This window comes from Boleophthalmus pectinirostris, unplaced genomic scaffold, assembly GCF_026225935.1.
Source record: "Boleophthalmus pectinirostris isolate CB_2022bp ecotype Guang Dong unplaced genomic scaffold, ASM2622593v1 HiC_scaffold_23, whole genome shotgun sequence".
NCBI lineage: Eukaryota > Metazoa > Chordata > Actinopteri > Gobiiformes > Gobiidae > Boleophthalmus > Boleophthalmus pectinirostris.
Genome location: NW_026571207.1, coordinates 19,421,041 through 19,440,205, shown reverse-complemented (window position 1 = coordinate 19,440,205; position 19,165 = coordinate 19,421,041). Strand labels below are relative to the sequence as shown.

Sequence of the window (19,165 nt, the reverse complement as noted above, 5' to 3'; positions counted from 1 at the left end):
TAGACACGTTAGCCGTTTGCCTTCGTTGTGTTGGTTGGTGGCGCTGTAGCAGGCTATAGCCTCAGCGTCCGCAGAAGAAAATCAAAACATCCGCTGATAGCTCCATGTAGCACACAACCGTGGGTAAGAATTATAAATGTGTGTATTCTGATCATTTTGCTTTAATCTACTGATAGTAAAATCAAATCGGTGCTTTATACGTATAACATATTAATCATGTGTTACGACGCTACTGATTTTTGCCTCTGAATTATCCAAAAGGCTGCTAGTTATCCATTCATTGTTTACCTGCGTAATACAACTAATTTTCTCAAACAGATAAAGAAAAAAAAAACATCACAATAATTAGACCTGTGTTTAATGGGAATGGGGGCATAACATTGTTTATGTGCTGATGTGGTATAAGGAGGTATGAACCATTAGAATGAATGAACTGTACAGTTACTTCAAATTCTTATTTTATGTTGTTCAGGTCATGGAGTTTCCCCAACATTCTCAGCAGCTGCTGTCAGCTCTGCGTTGCCAGCGCCAGCGTGGGTTCCTGTGTGACTGCACTGTTTTGGTTGGAAACTCCAGCTTTGTTGCTCACCGTGCTGTGCTAGCCTCCTGTTCCCCTTTCTTTCACATGTTCTACTCAGACTCTCCAGGAAGCAACAGTGAAAATGGCACCAGCGGCTCTGTTACTCTTGATAGTGACATTGTTACAGCCCCTGCTTTTAGTTTACTCTTGGACTTTGTTTATGAAGGTGTATTAAAGGTGGAAGAGTCCCCTCCTGTTGAGGATATACTGGCAGCTGCCAGTTTTCTTCACATGAATGAAGTGGTGAGAGTGTGCAAGAAAAGACTACAAAGACGTGGCCCTGTGGCAGAGGCAGATAGCACTCGCCCTGAAGAAAGCTCTGGTGTTAAGGCCCTAGTGATGGGAAGAGAAGAGGGTGAGAACAGCTCTCATGGACTAAAGCTAAACTCTGTCAATGTTACAACACCTCATTCACATGTTTTGCTTCCAATAGACAAAAACCAGCAGGATCACGTTAAGATAGAGCACAGACGTGCAGAGAGGACATGTGAAGGACAAGTTGACCATTCCCAGAGCCCTAATCTTGCTGATACCACCCAACCAGGCATGGGCATCTCGCATGGCCCTCCCAACAACCATCTTTTGGCCCCACATGCCTCTGCCTCAGAGAGTCAGTCTCAGGAGGGATCTGTGGGTGAAGGAGCAGGACTAAGCAGCCCATGCAGCACCACAGAGGCACAAAGGTACTATTTTGGTTCTAAGTTAAGCAAGTTTTTCTGTCCAATGTTTTATGTTTTTTTTTTTTTGGTCTTTTCTAGCCACAGCACTAACCAACAGCCGTCCTCGTCATCATTGATTCCATCTGCTAAGGTTCCTGGATGTTCAGTAGTTTGGCTTCCCGGATCAGACCTGTCACCCGGGCCCCATGCCACTAGACCAATCCAGGAGTATGAAATATTAAGGAAACACTCAGAGACAAGCGACAGAGGTGAATCTTGGGCAGGCGAGCAGATATCAATGTTAATTCAGACAGTTTCCTCACATTGTAAAAACACAGCACCCTCACAGCTGCAGCAAACACTTCAAATTCAGAGTATAATGTTAGAACACCCAAGCTCAGAAATTCACAATGATACTGCATCAAAACATCTGACTGGGCATCAAGGGGATTATGAAGCTGTATTACCTAGAAAGGCCACAAATATGGAACCAAGCATAGCTGGTGAAAATGTAAATATAAAAGTCGAAGCCATTGTTATTTCTGATGAAGAGCAAGAAGAGGAGAAAGAGGAAGCGCGAGAGGTTCTGATGGAAGTGGAGGATGACTTTGAAGGAGACAGTCAACAAGAGGGGCTGAGATCTCAATATAGCTCTGATGCTCACTTCCAGCTTCCAGACTATTCATTCCCCCTCTCCCCATCTGATGCTGGTCCATCTTCTCAAGGTGGCACTGCTTCCTCTACAGCACAATCTGAAAGTACAGTCTATTTCCAGGAATTTCAAGACTCTATGGGAAACTTTGTCGAGGATGTTCCAACGTGTAATGTCTGTGGAAAGACATTCTCTTGCTCATATACACTTAGGCGTCATGCTATTGTACATACCCGTGAGCGCCCTTTTGAGTGTCGTTACTGCTACCGGAGTTACACACAGTCTGGTGATTTGTACAGACACATACGCAAAACCCACGACCACACGCTGCCGGCCAAGCGCAGTAAAGCTGACGCAACTTATATGGAAACACATACCCTCCAACCTCCTCCACCACCTCCACCACCTCCACCACCTCCACCTGTAAGCTAGCACTATTTTTTTTATCTATCTGGACAAATATTAGTAGGCAGGCACTACATTATGATTCCTCATAATATAACATTAAACTCACACAACGTAATACTATGATTTTAACTTATGGGAAGCAAAAATGTTTTTAAAATTGTTAAAAGCTTAAGCTCAAGGTTATGACTGGCCAAAATGCTCTGATCAGTTTTATACAGATTTATTGATTTAATTTTTCTACATTAATATTTTTAGGTATTACCAGAAAAAAAAAAAAGAAAAAAGTTTTATCACAATGACCCTTTAGTGCTCCCCATACGTCTAGACTTTTTTTTTTTTTTTTTAAATCAACCCACTGGTCCATGTATCTGTAATCAGACAAAGTACAGGTTATTTGATTAGTATTAACTAATTTTGTAAAATTGCCTTTTGTAACTTCTACACTTACTGCCTCAGCTAACTCAGGCCAGTCCATTGCCATCACAATTGTGTCATCTGCGCTGGGAGGGGTTTCTAGATTCCAATATGTCAGCTTGTCAAATACAGAGGTAACGCGAACTGTTCTGTCCTAAAAAACACACACACATACAAACAAACATATGATTTTGTGGTGTGAATAAATCCATATCACATATAAACACAGCTTTACCTCTTCCTCTGAACCTGGCCTGTTGACTTCTTTTAATACAAGACCAGTGTAGCCTTGTGGACAGTTGACCTCTTGTCCCTTGAGCCCCCGGCCCCTAAAGGACACTGTCTGCTCTATGAAATAAAAATAAAATAAAAAAAGCAAAACATTATGTCATCAGAGGTGGGTAGTACACAGTTACATTTACTTGAGTTACTTTTTAAGGAAATTGTACTTTTTTGAGTAGTTTTTGGACTACATACTTACTTGCTTAGTCCTACTTGATATTTTTTGTTGATTATTTTGTTTGAACTAGTAATGGTTGTCTTGAGTAAAACTTGTGTTACTACTACTGTGCTCTTCAAACTGTAATGTTTCATGTTTTCATATTGCGCATTATTTAAAGGTCCATTGTGTAATTTATCTGGTAAGGGGTCTGTCAAATGCTTTTCTCCATGGAGATGTTATTGCTTTGTCTGGAATGTTTCACAGTATGGTTTAAAATGTTTCTATCATCACAGAAACCAAACCAGACCAACTTGCAGGTCTGGTCTGTGGTGAGGCGACCCCGCTCAGAACTGTTTTGTCTCCATTTTTGAGCTATAAAACCACCTGTAACTGAAGAAATGTAAGGTAGAGCTATTTAATGCCATAGTGTGGATAATTCCATACAAAGCAATAACATCTCCATAAAGAAAAGTAGGATCCGCTACCAGAAAAGTTACATCATCTTACATTAGATATATAATCTTATATTAGATCCAGACAGTTGGCCTACTTACACAATTACTCTTACACGAGTAGTACTTTTCCCAGATACCCTTTTACTCTTACTCAAGTAATTTCTTAGGGATGTTACTAGAGTAATTATCCTTTGAAGTAACGTTACTTTGGTCACCCACATCTGTCTGTCAGCGGTTAACAAGGGGCATGCATCTATTGTACACGCCATACCATGTTTGCAGTCCTTTACAGTGGCAGAGAAGTACTCCGTGATCTGTGCAGGTCCATTGTGCTCGATCTCACAAGGCATTAGATGGACCGGGGTGCGCGGTGCCTGTGCAGCCTGTGGCAGCTGAAAGCGGATCACGCTGCTGTTACAGGACATTGCACTCTGCCGCACAAATGTATATTACTGTTCAGCAGAACAATACTGAAAACAGAATATGTTTAAACGATATAAATAAACAGACTGATCGTTTAACATTTTATATGAAAATTATACTGGGAAACTCTCTTTTACCTTATATCCTTGTCTGTTTTTTCTGTTATAAAATATTTCCGGGTAAAGCTTGTTAGTGATTTCTGATTCGTCCAATGTGTCTTCTTTTACTCTATAGGTCATTTGGCGGGTGTTTTTGGTAACTAGCAATTGAATGTTGCCCCCTATAGGTTGCAATTAATATTGAACTTGGACATAGTTTTTTTTTCTTGCCTGTAATGTTTTTTTCAAGAAACGAATCTTAAAAGTAAACTCACTGATAACAGAAGTAATTAAGACAACAGAAGCACCAATGCGCGTTGTGGGGCTTATATGACAAAGAAGTCTGAGAGTCTAGTCTACACTGTTGTAACTCTTACTGTGGGATGGACTAAGCACTCCCTGCCCTATAAAAGAAATGGAAGTGGCCGTTCTACTATTTAGAACCTATTAGGAGGTTAAGCGACTATTTTGGATTGCTCCAGCCTTAGCACAATGCCGGAGGTAAGTAGTTTGTTTGATTTATCAAGCAGAATGCATAAGGCACTATGTAACTTTTCTGGTGGGGGTCCATCACTTGTCTCCATGGAGATGCTGTTGCTTTGGATGTTACAAAGTTAGGTATGTCTAACATGCCTATCACCTTTACTCATTTATTTATTTGTTTTTATTGCTAAAAATACATTGAAAAACCTGTAACTTGTTTGTGTTGTCCTGTCTCCACGGACACACATGTTTAATGCCAATATGTGGAACCTTTTAGGCAAATCAATATAATATCACGGAATAAAGAAGCTGATATAGTAGAAAAGTTCCATAGTGCATGTTAATAGCATATTTCAAAGATTTAAACCTAAGTCAAAAGGCATTTTAGATATTGTTATTTAATTTTCCTTGTGCAAACTTAGTGTTGCAGTCATTTGACAGCTGCTTGTGACTGAGATTAGATACAGTGGTGTCACACTGGTTAGTGCTGTGAATGAGATGATGTGTTTTTACCTTTCATATCTTCATTACACATACACTATGTTGAATGCTAACTTAGTTTTCCTTTTCTTTTACAGACAACAAGTTTTATGGAACATGAAGGCCTGTTGCTGTCAGCTGATGAGGTCGTAACTCCCATAAATCGACTAATGCTCAAGATTCAGAAAACTGTTTCAATGGCGGTAACACAGGCCCGTCAGAGAATTCTGCAAGGCTTTGTGGTGTTTTCTGTCACTTTCTTCTTACTTTGGATTGCAGCCTTTTTATATGGAAGCTTCTACTACTCTTACATGCCCAAAGCAGCTTATTCTACCCCTGTGCACTATTATTACAGGTGGGACTCTCAGTATAATCACATTGTCTTATATTTTCTTGTCATGTCTAAGGTTTTATCCATTTAGAACAGACTGTGAATCTCCAGATTCTTTCATGTGCTCATACCCTGTGGCAAACATCTCTTTAATGAAGAACAAGAAGCATGTACGTATGTTTGTACTTATAACTAATTATAAAGAAAATAAAAATGACATTTTGTTGATTATACACGCAGGTCTTAACATTATACATATATTTTGTTGATTATATCCACAGGTCTTAACATTTGGGCAAGCCTATCGACTATCTCTGCAGCTGGAAATGCCTGAGTCTCCAGTCAATCAGGACCTTGGGATGTTTATGGTTAGAGCTACTTGTTTTTCACAAGATGGAGGGCAGGTTGCCTCATCTTCCCGTGCTGTGAGTAACTTTGCCTCTTTTGACATTAATAATAATAGAAGCAATATCTAAAGTACTTTGTCTGTCTTACAGCTGTCTGCCTCCAGTTCCCATTTTGTAAGTTGATGAACAACAAAATGTTTCAAAATAGTCAGTATTGTTGTAATCAGCTGACTTGCAAAATAGAAATGAAATGAATTTCATAGACAAATATGCTGTTATAATGCTGCATACATAACTTGTTGACAATACAAAACAAACCAAATGTTATCATGTTGTCCCTTCATGTCAACAGGGAATCCTGCGATACCGATCAGAATTGGTAAGGACTTTGGAGACACTCCTTCTACTTCCTGCATTTTTGACAGCAACCACTGAGCAGAAACAGGTGCTTGAGGTGGAGCTCTTCTCAGAATACACCGATGACCCAGTGAGTGGTTCAGTGTTTATATCGAATATTGACTGTAGTTCATTAATCATAGAGCTGTAATCATAGAAATATATAGGCTCAATGGGTGTAATACAATACGTTTGTCTTGCCATACTTAGTACGCTCCCTCAGATACTGCCATTATTGAGATCTTGTCCAACAAGGTGCAGATCTACTCCTCTCGGCTTCTCATTCATGCTCACTTCACTGGTTTAAGGTAAACTACGGCCTAGCCATTACCTGACCCTTAAAATTGATCACTCATTCACTCAACCATACACCAAAGTTTGACTGACTGTCGTTTTTTCTTTCTTTTTTTTTTTAGATATTTGCTGTTTAACTTCCCACTCATCTCAGCAGTGGTGGGTGTCTCCAGTAACTTTATCTTTCTAAGTGCTCTTTTTGTCTTAAGTTATATGAGACAGATGTTGAAACTGAGGCAAAAACCTGAGGAGGTAGGAGTCCAATTAATTTGCAGTGAAGGAACTGAACTTCGCTGTTGACCTTTTTTCACTTTTTTATTGCTTTTATTTTGCAGCTTACATCCAACAGTCTACCAGCACTGCAGTGAGCGGGAGAGGAAGAATGTAGTAGAGATAAGAAAATACGTATTAAAAATTTTGTGTTTCTAATATTAGATTTCATGTTACATACATTTATAAAACAATGCATTTTTTCAGGTTCAACTGAGCAAATAGACAGAAACATACATAGCATTGTTGTTTTCCTTCTGTATATTTTTAATCCTAATGTTATCGTAATCTTGTATTTTTTTTTCTTGTATTTTTTTTCTCCCAATTGAAATTGCAGTTTTCTGTACTATAGTGCTATAAAACTCATACTTACTTAAAATGTGTTGTTTGAATTGTTGTGAAAATTTTTTGTACTGCTATAATTAATTTCTTGTATTGAATCTTGATTAATTTTACTTGATTATTTTGACGTTTTTCTATTTCAAGAAAACTATGATATAAATACATGCTTATACCTTCTAAACATTAGTGTGGTTTTCCGACACAGTATTTTACCAGTTATTTCAGAGATATGATTGGCATGATTGGTAGGCATTATTGTCAGTGCATCATCAAAGCCATGGTCATTCCTGGATGTACTATCACTGCACCAAGCTGTGGAAACTTCATAACGTCACTACATGCAAAACAGCAATGGCTTTAGTTTGGGGATGTGCTTATAATAACAGTCTCTATCACATTGCTATGAGGCTGACAGTTACAGGTAAAGGCATGCAAGGTAGGCAAGACATATTCTTTCACAATATTCATTCATGATAAGATAAGTTGTGTATATTTTCACTTATTCAATGTTCAGAGTTGTGTGAGCTTATGTGGACCTGAAGGAGGAAGGTCAAGAATGGAGGAACTGCATTCTTATTTATAAAATATCCAGTATAGACTTAGGAGCGATGGAGACAGATACAACTAACAACCAAACAGCAGATAATGACTTGGTGGATGAATTGTCTGATGACATGAAAAAAATTTTTTTGGTCAGTAAAAGGTCTTTCAAAGTCTTCTCCAGACCTAAACTTCAAGCCACAAAAAGCTTTCCTCCATACAGTCAGTGCATCGGGGGACTGGGACAAGATACAGAAATGGACGTAGAACCTTCTATTGAACAACAAAATGTACAAGAAAATGCTGCTGTTAAAATTGATGAAACCAAAGACAATGGGATTGAGTTGACAGCTAGATGTACTAGCCCTGAATTAAAGGAAAAAAGGAGGTTGAAGAGAAAGGATAGGTTGGGGGGAAGTTGTGAAATGTGTCTTGATGAATGGGAAAATATAAAATGTCTGAGGAGAGGACAAACAGAAAAACTTGGACATGGCATCAATGAGGACAAAACTTTAAATGGAGAAATGGAAAAGTATCAAGATGGCAAGATGGTGGGTAAAAAAAAAACAGAAATGTGCAATAGAAATGAAGACATAGGGGAGCAGTCTCATCAGCGGTCATCTCCACACCCCATCCTGTCCAAACTGCTGCACTCATCCACGTCTTCCTCCTGCTCCTCCATCTGTGCCTCGTCTGGAGAGAGTGATGAGGTCTTCAGTGAAGGAGAGGGTGCTGTGTCCAAGAGGAAAACATTTAAGAAGGTGATGCATGTGCTGTTTGAATCTAGTAGATCTTACACTTGAATAGAAAACATGTTTCCCCACTGTTCTGTTCACTTGTGGTCCTGCTTATTTGCATGAGATGAAAAAGACCATTGAGAGTATTATATTTGAATAATGTTTGCATGCCTGGCTGCTACTTTGCTGCTCTAGCCATATTTATGTACATGCATTTTTAAAATTCATTTTTACATTACCCACATGACTCCTGTTTCTTCAGATATCTTCAAATATCTATCAAAAATAATAACCTTAACATAATCCGACTTGAGCCTTTAAAGTTGCAATATTCATCTAAACATTTTCAGTCAAACATGTGTACTGTATAATAATCTTGAATTGTGTTGTTTACAATAAGCCACAGTTTTTAAAAGTTACATAAAATAAAAATCTATTGAAACATGTCCCTTCTTTGCCCCAGAGTCGATCCTGGAAAACCTTTTTGACCATGATGCACTGGTCACTGAAGAGACAGAGTTCCTGGGTCCAGCTGGCTGGACATCAAGGCATGTGAAATCCACACATAAACTTTACCACCTGTGTCCAGAATCATTATATTCAAATTTTATAGTTTGGTTAAAAGCAAACAAACTGTAGCGAATGCAGAATAAAAATGTAATATAAAAGGTTGTTGCAGTGCTTATTGGACCTAATCGTGTACATGAGCTTGCGAGTGATAAATGGACTGCTATTATATAAAAAATTTGAATATTAATAGTCACTTTAGCATTTCCCATCTCTATTACACATCAGGGGCCAACATAATGTGATCACATTAGAAATCTAGCAAATGTCCCATCAGAGAAGGAGACCATGTTTTGAGCTATTGTGCTATTTTAAAATATATGTTTATGCAGCATACTTAAGTTTGGACTCACTTTTAGCCAAAATTAATTTAATGAGATTGTTACCTGCATATTTTGAACAGGAAACTTTCAGCTGAGTGATGGGGGTGAGGTGCTCAAGTTGTACAGTGAAGTTGAGGCTACCTGTCTGGACATTTTAATGAAAGACCCTTTGAGACCCTTTGTGCCACAGTATTATGGCTTGGTGACCAGAGGAGAGCTCTGCTACATTCGCCTGGAAGACCTGCTGAGTGGTCTCAGGAGGCCAGTTATTATGGATTGTAAGATGGGAGTCAGGTGGGCTATGAGTTAATGATGTATTTAAAAAAACTTCATAGCTAAATGCTTATGGTCCGATGTCATGTCTTTTTTTTTTTTAAATATCAGAACCTACCAGGAGGAAGAAGTAATGAAAGCACAAACCAGACCACAGCTGCGTAATGACATGTATCAGAAGATGGTCAAAGTGGATCCTTCAGCACTGTCATCAGAGGAGCATGCTCAGATGGGAGTGACCAAGTGGAGGTACCTTCACTGGAGGGACACTACCAGCTCCACCTCTACCCTGGGCTTTCGTATTGAGGGCATTATGGTATGAGCTAAGTTCTTCAAGTGTACTATTCTCATTTACATTGGTGTATTTTATTGTTTTAATAGATGGAGGATGGAAATATTCGACGAGACTTCAAAAACATTTTGACATTAACTCAAGTAACGGAGACGCTTCTTTTCTTTACCAGAAACCAGTTGAATGTCCTGGTAAGTCACACTCACAGTAAATATATTTTGAAATTTTATATGTATGTATATATATATATATATATATATATATTATATATATATATATATATATATATATATATATATATATATATATATATATATATATATATATATATATATAGATAGATATATATAGATATATATAGATAGATAGATAGATAGATAGATAGATAGATAGATATAGATAGATAGATAGATAGATAGATAGATAGATAGATAGATAGAAAATGAAAAAAGCAAGAAACTGTAAAAGGATATTTATGCATAATTTATTTATAGACTTGCTCACTGTGGGAAGAATAACTACTACTCTGAGTACTAAGTAAAAGTACTTAAAATTTTGTAGCCTATTCAAGTACTTTATTGGTGTCAGAAAACTATTCTCTGAGAATTAGTCCTACAATGTCTTCAAACAGTTACTGAGTAGATGTAACCTCTGCATATTCCTTCTTTCTTATTTTGCTGTCAGAAAGCATATCATTCAAGACTCCTGGCCCTAGATGATGCTTTGAAGTGTTCACCATTTTTTAGAAAACATGAGGTTGGTTACAGATATAATTCATAATAATGTTACTGAATTTCTGTAATAATATGAACTGAATTGTACTTCAGTCTTGAGTATAGATACTTTACTTCTTTAGGTGATTGGAAGCTCTCTGCTGTTTGTTCATGACCACAGCAATAAGGCCAGTGTTTGGATGATAGATTTTGGAAAACCACGCCTATTCCAGAGATAAGTGAGCTTAAACATAATGTGCCATGGACCCAAGGCAGCAGGGAGGATGGTTACCTCCTGGGCCTCACTTCCCTCATCACTTCACTGAGCCAGGCCATAAGTAAAGCCTCTTGGCAACCAAAAGACTGAGAGTGACTTAGACTGTTGTATGTAATAATACAGTGTGAAGTTTATTGCTTTAAATGTTTGCTTGTTATTTATATGTAAAGGAATAAAAATGTACTTTTAAAAAAAAAGATTTGCCTACATATTCTTCAAGCATAAAAAAATATGTACATAACTCTATGAGAGATTTACAAATTTTTTAAAAACAAAAAACAAAACAAAAACAAACAAACAAACAAAAAACATCAAATGTATAATCCATAAATGTTAAGCCTATAAATTTTGTTTGGGACTGGCTCCGCATCAGCTACTTTTGTCTTAAAGTCCTTTGAGCTAACAACTTTCAGGTTGGGTTTTAAGGGTTGAATAATAACATCACTTTTTGAAATTACTGTGAAAACCTTCACTTTTGTTCAGGTGTTGATCTTTGAGCCAGTTTTTGTTTTGTGGATAGACATTACAAAGATATTAACAACAAACACTGTTAAAAGATGCGTAATGTGACAATTAAACTGTATTCCCATGATAGAATTCTGACCTGTCCTTCACCTCACTATAGTTTAAAGTAGGCATCTTAGAAAGTTGAGATGTCACGTGAACACATCCTCTAGTAGTCTGTTTAGATTTGGTAGTCTGAAGAAACAAACAATATTTTAATAGTAATTTGAGAGCTACTCTACGTATAGAGTAGGCTTTAATCTAATGGCGGTAATGTGGTCGTACTCTTTATTTACATTATTGCACATGGGTGGCGCTATACATTATTTGGCGCACTTTCCTTAGTCTACTGTGATAAGCGGGATGTTGTTACCAGCTGTTGCTACCATCTGTGACACTGATGGCATTTTTTCTGTAACAAATTGTAATTGTTTTAATGCTAATTAAAGAAAGAGGTATTTTTTGTCCTTGTACCAGGGAAGGTAACTACAGAAACACGTGGTTTGCTAAGCTAACCTTGACCTTTCATGCATCGAGGCACACTATGTGTAGGGCAGTTGTAGGTTTGTAATAGGGTACAAGAGGCTGAAATTATTTTTAAGATGGACCGCATGACTTTCTTCCGGAGATTTTATCCAAATCTTGCTGTGACCACTCATGTCTTGAATCAAGGTAGATATGTTTTTGCTTGTTTAACAGTAGATATGTGCTTCTATTCATAGTTTATGTATAGTTTACGAACGAAGAAATCTGCTAATATGACCACAACGGACCGGCCTAGCTCCCAGTCTGATGGATGTGCCCCACGTGTCCCCATTTCTTTTTAACTACGTGTTTTTCATATTATAAGCAGCCAGTGTATTATGTTATCAGCATACTCTGAGATAACAGTGTGAGTATAATATAACTTTTATTTTACACTGTGTGTGTTCACTGGAGTTAATATGTGAATATATTGTTTGCTTCCACGCGGTTGGTTAAATTGAATTCGATGTTAACGTCTTAACTTCCGGAAGTAAAAAAAAAAACTAAAACTGCAGTACTTCCTGTTAGCAGTCGCTACACACACAGCACACTCAGGAGGAAGCTAGTGATCAACTCCTGCTAACAGGTTTTTAAAAAGGTCGAAATCATCTACGAATCCACAGTGCTGTTGGCAAGCGGCTGAAAAATAAGCTTTGGCTTTTGTGAAACAGATTTGAAAACTTGTGCTTGCTTTGATTTCCTCAAAGTTTTGCCATTTTATGATACGCTACTGAAGAAATATGGCGGACGGAGGGCATTACTACAATGGTAAGAAACTCCCAACAAAGATGATGTTACATATGTATCCGCGTTGTTTTTCCATAGGCCGTGGGGCGTTTATGGTGAGAAGGGAGGTCACTGATCATGAGTCTATGATACCTGGAGGTAAACGGCCGTGGTTATTGTTGTCATGGACTCAGCAGTCAAAACGTTGGCATTGTTTAATTTTTATTAACTGCGTGAAGTAGGGTTGTCAAAAGTATCGAAAATCAGATACTAATAAATACTAAAACTAATACTAACTAATCTAAACTGGATACTCATTTGAACAAATATTTATAAAAATAAACTGGACAACCAGTTTTATACTAGATTCATCCAAAGTAGTATTAGGTCACATGGTGATTATATGTTTGTGCTGAAAATGTATAAAAAAGGGCCTTTATTATTATTATCAAAATAGAAAAATTGTGTATTGAGCCAATGCCTTAGTATCTAAATAGTAGAAATTTTAGTGTAGTGACAATACTAGTGTTAAGTGTTTTTGCTGTCATGCATGCTGTCATATGATCTGCAAGTTTTTTTATATATATATTTATTTATAATCTAAATATATAGTGTATGATCAAGCTTCACTTGTGTGACTGCCTGTCTTCTAGAGCATGATGATCGAACCGCGCCATCATTCCGTACCCGCAAAGGCAGAGGACCCCACAAGGGACGGTTTGACCGATCGCGCAGAGATCGCCATCGTGGTGGCCAGTCGGGAGGTTTTGGTGATGGACCTGGACCGAGGTCTAGACTTGAAGACCCTGATGGAGATGTAACCATGAGTGATGGATCACAGGATAGTAGTGGACAGAACAGATTGTGAGTCAAGTGAACAATAAACCCATTCAAATGTTTCTGATGTAGTTTTAAAGTATAAAAGTATAAAAGTAATGATCAGTTTGACGTTGATGAAGATACCTTTTGGAACTTGATGTTTACTTAGAGATTTGTTCTTGGATGTTCTTTTTCAGTACCCCATATGGAAGACCAGGCAGGAAAGGTGAAGGAAGGTTTGAAAGAGACAGACGACCATTCAAAGGTGGTCGTGGTGGTAGTTTCAGAGGAGGAGAACGAGGTGGAGGAGGAGATAGTGGATTAGGGGCAAGGACACGCTCTGGCTGGTATAAAGTAACTGTAGGTATTTTTGGATGATCTATTCAGCCATGCATCCTGCTTTCATTAATAGTTATTTTCCAATCTTTTATAGATACCACATGGAAAGAAGTATGATAAAAAATGGTTACTGGCAGCTCTTCAGAATATTTGTTCTGTACCCTATACACCAGTGCAGGTGAGGTCTACTTAAGCAGTGTGACATAAATTATTTAAAAATGAAACTAAAGAAACATTAAGGGAAAAAATCAACACACTTCAAACACTTGTTGTTTTCCTTAGTACCACGTGGACCATAACAGAGCCCATTTTTATGTAGATGATTCAAATGCTGCAAATGCTCTGCACAAATGTTCTCACAAGATTACAGACGTGGATGGTTATAAGGTTAGTTTGTTGGTGTGCTGACTTTTGAGACTATTTTCGTGTCTGATTTTTATGTTAAACTGTGTATTTTTAGGTGGAAGTCCATGTTAATGGCAGTCATCCTCCTTCCTTTCTGATGTCTGATCTAAAACCTGAGCACTTGGAGCATCTTAAGGTAAGCCAAATGTTCCAAAAAGGTGGAAAGAATTATATTTTCAAGTGCAATAAGATGCTAAATTAATACATTATTTAAATATTTTTAGCGATGTATGGCAAAACGTTTTGATGGCTCACAGCAAGCTCTTGATTTGAATAACATCCGAACAGACCCAGGTATCTATACTATCTTGCTAAATTTCTGGCATTTATGCCAAATTATATATTGATCTTTCACTATTTTTGCCACAGACTTGGTGTCTCAGAATGTTGAAGTTATATTAAACAGAAAAACGAGTATGGAAGCTGTCATTAAGATTATAGAAGAAAACATCCCAGAGGTAACACAAGTTTAAAAAAAACTAAAAAACTCTCACATATAAAACTAATTTTGTAAAGCTTAAGTTATTAACTGTATAATTTCTAAATCCCCCTAGCTGACAAGCCTAAATCTGAGCAACAACCGCATTCACAAGTTGGATGAATTGACCGAACTGGTTACGAAGGTGCCTAACCTGAAGACACTAAATCTCTCCCACAATGAAGTAAGGCTAATAATAGTGTTTCTCTTTCTGTGGTTTTCCTATGCTGATTTTCATTACTTTTAATGCTTTTGTCTGTTTAGCTTAAATCAGACAGAGAACTGGAGAAAATTAAAGGCTGGAAGCTTGTGGAACTGTGGCTGAACAGAAATCCTCTGTGCGAACACTTCAAGGACCAGGCCTCATACATTAGGTCAGTCAGTGAGTTTGTGGTGTGAGTGGAGAGCCAGGCAAAGAAGCTGCAGTGGTACAGCTGTGTGTTTGTGACACGAGGAAGTATATATTTCCATTTGTGCTATAAACATGCTCCTTGAATAACAAACTTATCTATCCAGGAGTAGAGAGGACCACGCAGAACTGGCTGGTTGTGATCTTGCTGTATATACCAATTTGTCATATGTTTTATAAATGTGCAGAAACTGAATGTTTTTTTCTCTTTTAACAATTTAATCTGGTCTTTCTCTTGAGATTGCTTTGGAACTTCCTTTCTGTGACTGCAGGGACACTTTTTCACATGGGCTTCTCATTATACATCAGTCTTCTCCGTGACACTGTACCCAGCTCTCCTTTAAAAATTCTTGTGTATTAATTTTAATCTATTCAATCATTTAAATTGGGGCAACCCAGACAGCTATGCTGTTTTTACCAAAAAGAAAGAGAGCCATCACCACAAACGACAATACTTATGCATTGTTTAATGCCAAAGAGGACATTGTTTTGCAGTCCCAACCAAGACTTGATATAACCAAGGAAAAAACAGCCCTAATACCCCTCCCCTTGTAGCATTAATAACCATATAACCATTAATTCAGCGCCCTGTACCAGGCGAGTATGGAAGGCTGGATAGCCGATGACGGGTAAGATCCCACCTCCAAACCTCGGGACAACCTAAGGCAGGCACAGTCACGATTACTCTGCCTCAGTCCCTGTGAGCACCAGCTCATATTTTTATGTGGATGAAAGGGGGGACTGCACAGGAAATGCTGCTTGGCTCAGGTGGAGGGGTGTGCTGTACCTGTGATTTTTAACACACCAGAGGGAAGAAAAATGAATCTCTCCTACTCAATTGGTAGGCTTTGCCCTAGAACAACTTCTGATGTTCAAAGAAAGATATTGAAAGTCAAACCTCTTCTTTAAGGACAATTATAATATGGAACATGACCAAAAATTAAGGATTACATTAAAATATGCTTATGCAAATACATTCAGATATTATATTATACAGGCTTTTTGCCTGGATAAATACACTACCAAGAAAACATCTGTAAGATTTATTTATTTTTTATGAGGACTATTGGACAGCTGGGTTCAGCTAACTAGAGGGCTGATTTTTCTCTCTTCTCAACTTGCTTTCCTGCTCAGTTATCTTATACAAATATCATCAATGCTTTTGATAAATGTAAAATGTTCAGAAAGGCACAAAGCTAGCAGTAACCATCTGTCTTGGAGCATGTATTGTCATTTTAAAACTGTTTTTTACGTGGCCTTTTAGTTTGTGGGGGCCCAGCATGTATGTATGTGTGATCCTAGAAAAGTGTCTGATCAATATATGTCTCCATACTGATGCAGAAGGTGAGTATTAAGGCTGGTAAGTACACTACGGGTGGAAAAAATGAAACCATGATGATACCAAAATGAAAGGGGAAGAATTAATAGTCAGTGTTATTTTAAGTAACTCTCCATTTTTATTCATTCTTTATTACTCTCTTGGTTGTAGTCATGCTATATGTTAATATCTTCTTCCATATGCTCCAGACAGCACTCCAGCATGAATGTTATGTCACCAAAGGTTTAGGTGTGACTGAGAGTGGTAGACGAAGGTAGTTGATTGTGTAGCATGCATGTTCATAATTTGACACTAACATTTTATATTGTTATTTTTGTTTTTGTGTCAGTGCTGTACGTCAGAGATTCCCCAGACTTTTGAAACTCGTAAGTCTCTTCTCTTTGCTGTTTTTTGCATTGTCACTAATTTAGGGTAGAGTATGTTGAGTGTCAAATAATGAACAATGCAGATGCCCTTTATGTGTGTATGTGTGTGTGTGTTTATTTTTTTAGGATGGACATGACCTCCCTCCGCCCATTGGCTTTGATGTGGAAACACCAACCACTATACCCCAATGCAAGGTATACGGTCTTGTCATATTTGGCTGGCTGGTGTTTTTTCATTGTTTCTGTATTGAAGCAACACATGTTGTCTAAGGCACAGCATAAGGTTTCCTATTGTAATTTGTGTTTAAATTTAGGGCAGCTGTTTTGGTTCTGATGAAATAAAGGCTCTTATTCTCAGATTCCTTCAACAGTAAGTCTTGTATGTGAGTTTTTGTTATTCCCAAGCCTGGAACCATACAAAAGTTGTTCATAATTGTGTTGCAGATACTACAGTATATACGACTCATCAGACAGACAACCACTTCTTGACGCTTACCATGATGGTGCATCTTTCTCTCTCACTACTCCGTTCTCTTCACAAAATCCTTCCAGGTATATTCATATTGCACACAAGAAAATAATACTAGTGTTGCTGTAATCTTAAGTAATTTTTTTGTCTTTAGGAGCAGTCTCGGAGAATATCATAAAGACAGTCGAAATCTTAAGAGGTTGAAAGATCCTAGTAAGCTTTTTTTTTTTTTTTTGTCAGAAAGAACGTACATTATCGTTTGCTTTTTGATGAATGTCTCTTCAACTTTTCCTCTGTTCATTTAGCTATGCGGTTTCGTCTGCTGAAACACACACGACTCAATGTTGTGGCATTCCTTAATGAGCTACCCAAGACTCAACATGATATTGCATCTTTCACAGTTGATGTAAATACCTACACAGTAAGTATCTGAATGTCTGATTTTCGTCTGGTCTAACTTTGTAGCACATTGCCCATAAACATTTTGTTTCAAATTAACTCATAGTATGTTCATTCATTTTTCAGAACACCCTATTATCTTTCACAGTGAGTGGGGTCTTCAAAGAAGGCAAGTTGTGGTTATTAACAACTGACCATTCATGTTTTCTGGACTAATTTATTTTCTTATTTTCTGATTCAGTTGTTGTTGATGGAAAATCACGAGAGTCTACCATGGCCTTCTCTCGAGTTTTCATTACTGTCCCTGCTGGCAGTTCTGGGTAAGATAAACTTGGTTGATCTGAAAATTGAAACTACACATCTTAAAAACACTGCCTGATCAAACCTATGAACATGTATGTGTAAACTTGAGAAGAAGCATAATGGAAGATTGTAAATATGTGACCTAATCTGCATTACATGGTATGCACTGCGGTATAACTCTCCCATCAGCAATATAAGATCTTGGTGAAAAATGAATGTGACATTTGGAAATAAGTATGTTAAAGCTTGTTGAAAAGATTATTTAACAAATGTGTGTTGTAATCAAAGCTAAACCCAGCTGGTTCAATGAAATATTGACTGAGCTTTTGCAGAGCAGTGACATGTTAAAGTTACAGAAAATGATGTAACTTTACTAATTTTACCAATTTTCTGTTTTCTTTATTAACAGTTTGTGTATTGTGAATGATCATCTTTTTGTACGAATGGCTACCACAGAGGAAATTCGCAAAGCATTTGTTGCTCCAGCACCTACTCCATCTTCCAGTCCGGTTCCAACTCTCACAGCTCCCCAGCAAGAGATGTTAACTGCCTTTTCACAGAAGTCTGGCATGAACCTGGAATGGTCTCAAAAGTATGTGTTTGAGACATGGAAATATGATGATGATGATGTTTTTTTAAACTCTTGTATTCATTAAACACATATTCCTTTTAGGTGCCTCCAGGACAATGAGTGGGATTTCAACAGAGCAGCTCAAATTTTTACTCAGCTCAGGGTAACAAGCCATTTTTACTTCTTAATTTTTTTCTCAATGTTGATGTAATAATACATTAACATTGGATTACTTTCTCTTGCAGAGTGAAGGCAAGATCCCGGATGTTGCATTCATAAAATAAGCTCAACTATTCTGTGAAATAACATCTGCTGTTATTATTATTATTATTTTTTTATTTATACATTTCTTTTACTCTTCTTTACATAGCTAATGATGTAGATCAAGTTTACATTAGCTCTTGATTTAATGCTGCTTTGTTTTAACTGCATATTTCCCATCTGTTACATAAAAACTGATGTTATGATGCAATTTTGGTTGTACTTGTAACTTAAGTTTTTAGTAAATTCTATATTTCACTCACTATATATTCTCCAGTCCAGTCTTGTGACTTATGTTCTTTTGTGCATTATTAAACAATAAACTTGTTTTATACAACTTCAGTATACCGTTGTCAATTGATTGAAAGTTTAAAATCCGTGCATTTGTAGTAGTCGGGTTTGTTATGAAATTATTTTAAAATTGACATTGTTCGTATCATATCATAAGCATATCAAG

General features: G+C 37.4%; 5 protein-coding genes across 8 annotated transcripts; 4 read left to right on the top strand and 1 right to left on the bottom strand.

Annotated features, from left to right (window-relative positions):
• Window positions 1-23: 23 nt before the first annotated feature.
• zbtb3 (zinc finger and BTB domain containing 3) lies at window positions 24-4,174 on the top strand. 3 transcript variants are annotated; one of them, XM_055159142.1, is made up of 4 exons: window positions 24-123; window positions 473-935; window positions 1,014-1,263; window positions 1,339-4,174. In XM_055159142.1, exons 2-4 carry the CDS (start codon window positions 476-478, stop codon window positions 2,321-2,323), a joined length of 1,695 nt encoding a protein of 564 aa, XP_055015117.1. In that variant the 5' UTR covers window positions 24-123; window positions 473-475; the 3' UTR covers window positions 2,324-4,174. The 3 variants fall into 3 exon arrangements, with proteins under 3 accessions (XP_055015117.1, XP_020779119.2, XP_055015116.1); XM_020923460.2 differs by having other exon boundaries at window positions 473-1,263; XM_055159141.1 differs by having other exon boundaries at window positions 74-138; window positions 473-1,263.
• Window positions 2,525-4,281, bottom strand: rnaseh2c (ribonuclease H2, subunit C). The gene is made up of 5 exons (XM_055159151.1): window positions 4,171-4,281; window positions 3,882-4,041; window positions 2,949-3,061; window positions 2,748-2,867; window positions 2,525-2,667 (listed from the first exon to the last, which is right to left on the bottom strand). The coding sequence occupies exons 1-5, from the start codon at window positions 4,270-4,272 to the stop codon at window positions 2,647-2,649; spliced, it is 516 nt and encodes a 171-aa protein (XP_055015126.1). The 5' UTR covers window positions 4,273-4,281; the 3' UTR covers window positions 2,525-2,646.
• Window positions 4,282-4,306: 25 nt separating this feature from the next.
• On the top strand, window positions 4,307-7,096 carry LOC110159021 (seipin-like). Of its 2 annotated transcripts, none has more exons than XM_055159146.1 (9): window positions 4,307-4,632; window positions 5,193-5,449; window positions 5,517-5,595; window positions 5,707-5,850; window positions 5,923-5,946; window positions 6,125-6,259; window positions 6,379-6,476; window positions 6,585-6,714; window positions 6,798-7,096. In XM_055159146.1, exons 1-9 carry the CDS (start codon window positions 4,624-4,626, stop codon window positions 6,828-6,830), a joined length of 909 nt encoding a protein of 302 aa, XP_055015121.1. In that variant the 5' UTR covers window positions 4,307-4,623; the 3' UTR covers window positions 6,831-7,096. The 2 variants fall into 2 exon arrangements, with proteins under 2 accessions (XP_055015121.1, XP_055015120.1); XM_055159145.1 differs by having other exon boundaries at window positions 5,502-5,595.
• Window positions 7,097-7,272: 176 nt separating this feature from the next.
• On the top strand, window positions 7,273-10,857 carry si:ch73-22a13.3 (inositol-trisphosphate 3-kinase B). The gene is made up of 7 exons (XM_020923585.2): window positions 7,273-8,375; window positions 8,815-8,899; window positions 9,322-9,535; window positions 9,626-9,830; window positions 9,896-9,997; window positions 10,491-10,562; window positions 10,663-10,857. Exons 1-7 carry the CDS (start codon window positions 7,683-7,685, stop codon window positions 10,756-10,758), a joined length of 1,467 nt encoding a protein of 488 aa, XP_020779244.2. The 5' UTR covers window positions 7,273-7,682; the 3' UTR covers window positions 10,759-10,857.
• A 1,490-nt stretch (window positions 10,858-12,347) lies between these two features.
• nxf1a (nuclear RNA export factor 1a) lies at window positions 12,348-19,053 on the top strand. Its single transcript, XM_055159402.1, has 21 exons — window positions 12,348-12,593; window positions 13,205-13,415; window positions 13,568-13,730; window positions 13,804-13,887; window positions 13,992-14,096; window positions 14,170-14,250; window positions 14,339-14,408; window positions 14,484-14,572; window positions 14,669-14,776; window positions 14,857-14,966; window positions 16,669-16,705; window positions 16,832-16,900; window positions 17,020-17,075; window positions 17,150-17,257; window positions 17,329-17,387; window positions 17,480-17,595; window positions 17,700-17,742; window positions 17,815-17,893; window positions 18,286-18,468; window positions 18,550-18,610; window positions 18,693-19,053. The coding sequence occupies exons 1-21, from the start codon at window positions 12,566-12,568 to the stop codon at window positions 18,729-18,731; spliced, it is 1,899 nt and encodes a 632-aa protein (XP_055015377.1). The 5' UTR covers window positions 12,348-12,565; the 3' UTR covers window positions 18,732-19,053.
• The last annotated feature ends 112 nt before the right edge of the window (window positions 19,054-19,165 follow it).